At 54.0% G+C, this 6,000-nt stretch overlaps 1 protein-coding gene across 16 annotated transcripts in view; it reads right to left on the bottom strand.

The window, feature by feature from the left end:
* Positions 1–6,000, bottom strand: part of LOC106592409 (dystrophin) — a 395,558-nt gene that overhangs the window by 17,507 nt on the left and 372,051 nt on the right. For all 16 annotated transcript variants that reach the window (XM_045699454.1, XM_045699451.1, XM_045699449.1 and 13 more), the window contains one exon: positions 5,744–5,880. In XM_045699454.1, coding sequence (XP_045555410.1) covers positions 5,744–5,880 — 137 coding nt within the window. The remainder of the gene's footprint in view (positions 1–5,743; positions 5,881–6,000) is intronic.

Below are 6,000 nucleotides of genomic sequence, written 5' to 3'. Positions count from 1 at the left end.
GATGTTAGACCTAAACCAGCCCCTGTCCTGTCCCTTAGGCCAGATGTTAGACCTAAACCAGCCCCTGTCCTGTCCCTTAGGCCAGATGTAGACCTAAACCATCCCCTGTCCTGTCCCTTAGGCCAGATGTTAGACCTAAACCAGCCCCTGTCCTGTCCCTTAGGCCAGATGTTAGACCTAAACCAGCCCCTGTCCTGTCCCTTAGGCCAGATAGTAGACCTAAACCAGCCCCTGTCCTGTCCCTTAGGCCAGATGTTAGACCTAAACCAGCCCCTGTCCTGTCCCTTAGGCCAGATGTTAGACCTAAACAAGCCCCTGTCCTGTCCCTTAGGCCAGATGTTAGACCTAAACCAGCCCCTGTCCTGTCCCTTAGGCCAGATGTTAGACCTAAACCAGCCCCTGTCCTGTCCCTTAGGCCAGATGTTAGACCTAAACCATCCCCTGTCCTGTCCCTTAGGCCAGATGTTAGACCTAAACCAGCCCCTGTCCTGTCCCTTAGGCCAGATGTTAGACCTAAACCAGCCCTGTCCTGTCCCTTAGGCCAGATGTTAGACCTAAACCATCCCCTGTCCTGTCCCTTAGGCCAGATGTTAGACCTAAACCAGCCCCTGTCCTGTCCCTTAGGCCAGATGTTAGACCTAAACCAGCCCCTGTCCTGTCCCTTAGGCCAGATGTTAGACCTAAACCAGCCCCTGTCCTGTCCCTTAGGCCAGATGTTAGACCTAAACCATCCCCTGTCCTGTCCCTTAGGCCAGATGTTAGACCTAAACCAGCCCCTGTCCTGTCCCTTAGGCCAGATGTTAGACCTAAACCAGCCCCTGTCCTGTCCCTTAGGCCAGATGTTAGACCTAAACCAGCCCCTGTCCTGTCCCTTAGGCCAGATGTTAGACCTAAACCAGCCCCTGTCCTGTCCCTTAGGCCAGATGTTAGACCTAAACCAGCCCCTGTCCTGTCCCTTAGGCCAGATGTTAGACCTAAACCAGCCCCTGTCCTGTCCCTTAGGCCAGATGTTAGACCTAAACCATCCCCTGTCCTGTCCCTTAGGCCAGATGTTAGACCTAAACCAGCCCCTGTCCTGTCCCTTAGGCCAGATGTTAGACCTAAACCAGCCCCTGTCCTGTCCCTTAGGCCAGATGTTAGACCTAAACCAGCCCCTGTCCTGTCCCTTAGGCCAGATGGTAGACCTAAACCAGCCCCTGTCCTGTCCCTTAGGCCAGATGTTAGACCTAAACCAGCCCCTGTCCTGTCCCTTAGGCCAGATGTTAGACCTAAACAAGCCCCTGTCCTGTCCCTTAGGCCAGATGTTAGACCTAAACCAGCCCCTGTCCTGTCCCTTAGGCCAGATGTTAGACCTAAACCATCCCCTGTCCTGTCCCTTAGGCCAGATGTTAGACCTAAACCATCCCCTGTCCTGTCCCTTAGGCCAGATGTTAGACCTAAACCAGCCCCTGTCCTGTCCCTTAGGCCAGATGTTAGACCTAAACCAGCCCTGTCCTGTCCCTTAGGCCAGATGTTAGACCTAAACCATCCCCTGTCCTGTCCCTTAGGCCAGATGTTAGACCTAAACCAGCCCCTGTCCTGTCCCTTAGGCCAGATGTTAGACCTAAACCAGCCCCTGTCCTGTCCCTTAGGCCAGATGTTAGACCTAAACCATCCCCTGTCCTGTCCCTTAGGCCAGATGTTAGACCTAAACCAGCCCCTGTCCTGTCCCTTAGGCCAGATGTTAGACCTAAACCAGCCCCTGTCCTGTCCCTTAGGCCAGATGTTAGACCTAAACCAGCCCCTGTCCTGTCCCTTAGGCCAGATGTTAGACCTAAACCACCGCCTGTCCTGTCCCTTAGGCCAGATGTTAGACCTAAACCAGTCCCTGTCCTGTCCCTTAGGCCAGATGTAGACCTAAACCAGCCCCTGTCCTGTCCCTTAGGCCAGATGTTAGACCTAAACCATCCCCTGTCCTGTCCCTTAGGCCAGATGTTAGACCTAAACCAGCCCCTGTCCTGTCCCTTAGGCCAGATGTAGACCTAAACCAGCCCCTGTCCTGTCCCTTAGGCCAGATGTTAGACCTAAACCATCCCCTGTCCTGTCCCTTAGGCCAGATGTTAGACCTAAACCAGCCCCTGTCCTGTCCCTTAGGCCAGATATAGACCTAAACCAGCCCCTGTCCTGTCCCTTAGGCCAGATGTTAGACCTAAACCAGCCCCTGTCCTGTCCCTTAGGCCAGATGTTAGACCTAAACCAGCCCTGTCCTGTCCCTTAGGCCAGATGTTAGACCTAAACCAGCCCCTGTCCTGTCCCTTAGGCCAGATGTTAGACCTAAACCAGCCCTGTCCTGTCCCTTAGGCCAGATGTTAGACCTAAACCAAACCCTGTCCTGTCCCTTAGGCCAGATGTTAGACCTAAACCAGCCCCTGTCCTGTCCCTTAGGCCAGATGTTAGACCTAAACCAGCCCCTGTCCTGTCCCTTAGGCCAGATGGTAGACCTAAACCAGCCCCTGTCCTGTCCCTTAGGCCAGATGTTAGACCTAAACCAGCCCCTGTCCTGTCCCTTAGGCCAGATGTTAGACCTAAACCAGCCCCTGTCCTGTCCCTTAGGCCAGATGTTAGACCTAAACCAGCCCCTGTCCTGTCCCTTAGGCCAGATGTAGACCTAAACCAGCCCCTGTCCTGTCCCTTAGGCCAGATGTTAGACCTAAACCATCCCCTGTCCTGTCCCTTAGGCCAGATGTTAGACCTAAACCAGCCCCTGTCCTGTCCCTTAGGCCAGATATAGACCTAAACCATCCCCTGTCCTGTCCCTTAGGCCAGATGTTAGACCTAAACCATCCCCTGTCCTGTCCCTTAGGCCAGATGTTAGACCTAAACCAGCCCCTGTCCTGTCCCTTAGGCCAGATGTTAGACCTAAACCAGCCCTGTCCTGTCCCTTAGGCCAGATGTTAGACCTAAACCATCCCCTGTCCTGTCCCTTAGGCCAGATGTTAGACCTAAACCAGCCCCTGTCCTGTCCCTTAGGCCAGATGTTAGACCTAAACCAGCCCCTGTCCTGTCCCTTAGGCCAGATGTTAGACCTAAACCAGCCCCTGTCCTGTCCCTTAGGCCAGATGTTAGACCTAAACCATCCCCTGTCCTGTCCCTTAGGCCAGATGTTAGACCTAAACCAGCCCCTGTCCTGTCCCTTAGGCCAGATGTTAGACCTAAACCAGCCCCTGTCCTGTCCCTTAGGCCAGATGTTAGACCTAAACCAGCCCCTGTCCTGTCCCTTAGGCCAGATGGTAGACCTAAACCAGCCCCTGTCCTGTCCCTTAGGCCAGATGTTAGACCTAAACCAGCCCCTGTCCTGTCCCTTAGGCCAGATGTTAGACCTAAACCATCCCCTGTCCTGTCCCTTAGGCCAGATGTTAGACCTAAACCAGTCCCTGTCCTGTCCCTTAGGCCAGATGTAGACCTAAACCAGCCCCTGTCCTGTCCCTTAGGCCAGATGTTAGACCTAAACCATCCCCTGTCCTGTCCCTTAGGCCAGATGTTAGACCTAAACCAGCCCCTGTCCTGTCCCTTAGGCCAGATATAGACCTAAACCAGCCCCTGTCCTGTCCCTTAGGCCAGATGTTAGACCTAAACCAGCCCCTGTCCTGTCCCTTAGGCCAGATGTTAGACCTAAACCAGCCCTGTCCTGTCCCTTAGGCCAGATGTTAGACCTAAACCAGCCCCTGTCCTGTCCCTTAGGCCAGATGTTAGACCTAAACCAGCCCTGTCCTGTCCCTTAGGCCAGATGTTAGACCTAAACCAAACCCTGTCCTGTCCCTTAGGCCAGATGTTAGACCTAAACCAGCCAACTGTCCTGTCCCTTAGGCCAGATGTCAGACCTAAACCAGCCCCTGTCCTGTCCCTTAGGCCAGATGGTAGACCTAAACCAGCCCCTGTCCTGTCCCTTAGGCCAGATGTTAGACCTAAACCAGCCCCTGTCCTGTCCCTTAGGCCAGATGTTAGACCTAAACCAGCCCCTGTCCTGTCCCTTAGGCCAGATGTTAGACCTAAACCAGCCCCTGTCCTGTCCCTTAGGCCAGATGTAGACCTAAACCAGCCCCTGTCCTGTCCCTTAGGCCAGATGTTAGACCTAAACCATCCCCTGTCCTGTCCCTTAGGCCAGATGTTAGACCTAAACCAGCCCCTGTCCTGTCCCTTAGGCCAGATATAGACCTAAACCATCCCCTGTCCTGTCCCTTAGGCCAGATGTTAGACCTAAACCAGCCCCTGTCCTGTCCCTTAGGCCAGATGTTAGACCTAAACCAGCCCCTGTCCTGTCCCTTAGGCCAGATGTTAGACCTAAACCAGCCCCTGTCCTGTCCCTTAGGCCAGATGTTAGACCTAAACCAGCCCTGTCCTGTCCCTTAGGCCAGATGTTAGACCTAAACCATCCCCTGTCCTGTCCCTTAGGCCAGATGTTAGACCTAAACCAGCCCCTGTCCTGTCCCTTAGGCCAGATGTTAGACCTAAACCAGCCCCTGTCCTGTCCCTTAGGCCAGATGTTAGACCTAAACCAGCCCCTGTCCTGTCCCTTAGGCCAGATGTTAGACCTAAACCATCCCCTGTCCTGTCCCTTAGGCCAGATGTTAGACCTAAACCAGCCCCTGTCCTGTCCCTTAGGCCAGATGTTAGACCTAAACCAGCCCCTGTCCTGTCCCTTAGGCCAGATGTAGACCTAAACCAGCCCCTGTCCTGTCCCTTAGGCCAGATGTTAGACCTAAACCAGCCCCTGTCCTGTCCCTTAGGCCAGATGTTAGACCTAAACCAGCCCCTGTCCTGTCCCTTAGGCCAGATGTTAGACCTAAACCAGCCCCTGTCCTGTCCCTTAGGCCAGATGTAGACCTAAACCAGCCCCTGTCCTGTCCCTTAGGCCAGATGTTAGACCTAAACCAGCCCCTGTCCTGTCCCTTAGGCCAGATGTTGGACCTAAACCAGCCCCTGTCCTGTCCCTTAGGCCAGATGGTAGACCTAAACCAGCCCCTGTCCTGTCCCTTAGGCCAGATGTTAGACCTAAACCAGCCCCTGTCCTGTCCCTTAGGCCAGATGTTAGACCTAAACAAGCCCCTGTCCTGTCCCTTAGGCCAGATGTTAGACCTAAACCAGCCCCTGTCCTGTCCCTTAGGCCAGATGTTAGACCTAAACCATCCCCTGTCCTGTCCCTTAGGCCAGATGTTAGACCTAAACCAGCCCCTGTCCTGTCCCTTAGGCCAGATGTTAGACCTAAACCAGCCCTGTCCTGTCCCTTAGGCCAGATGTTAGACCTAAACCATCCCCTGTCCTGTCCCTTAGGCCAGATGTTAGACCTAAACCAGCCCCTGTCCTGTCCCTTAGGCCAGATGTTAGACCTAAACCAGCCCCTGTCCTGTCCCTTAGGCCAGATGTTAGACCTAAACCAGCCCCTGTCCTGTCCCTTAGGCCAGATGTTAGACCTAAACCAGCCCTGTCCTGTCCCTTAGGCCAGATGTTAGACCTAAACCATCCCCTGTCCTGTCCCTTAGGCCAGATGTTAGACCTAAACCAGCCCCTGTCCTGTCCCTTAGGCCAGATGTTAGACCTAAACCAGCCCCTGTCCTGTCCCTTAGGCCAGATGTTAGACCTAAACCATCCCCTGTCCTGTCCCTTAGGCCAGATGTTAGACCTAAACCAGCCCCTGTCCTGTCCCTTAGGCCAGATGTTAGACCTAAACCAGCCCCTGTCCTGTCCCTGTGTGTGTGTGACTCACGTCTCCATGTTGTCTCCCTCCAGGATGGTCTGTACAGGGAGGTAGCCCATACGAGGGTGCTTAGCGAAGTATCGTTTGGTCCTGAATTTGTTTTTCAGTACCTTGGCAAAGTCCCTCACATCCTCCCCTGACGTAGTCTGAAACACACAGAACACAGACCCCTTGTTCACAGCCCTGGTCTACAGATCCACAACACACACAGTGACACGCCCAAACACACATACACACACACACACACACAGACACCCATACATAAT

The sequence above is a fragment of the Salmo salar genome, chromosome ssa17 (genome assembly GCF_905237065.1).
Source record: "Salmo salar chromosome ssa17, Ssal_v3.1, whole genome shotgun sequence".
Taxonomy (NCBI): Eukaryota; Metazoa; Chordata; class Actinopteri; order Salmoniformes; family Salmonidae; genus Salmo; species Salmo salar.
The sequence above is the reverse complement of the archived record's forward strand: the minus strand, read 5'-3'. Positions and strand labels throughout refer to the sequence as shown.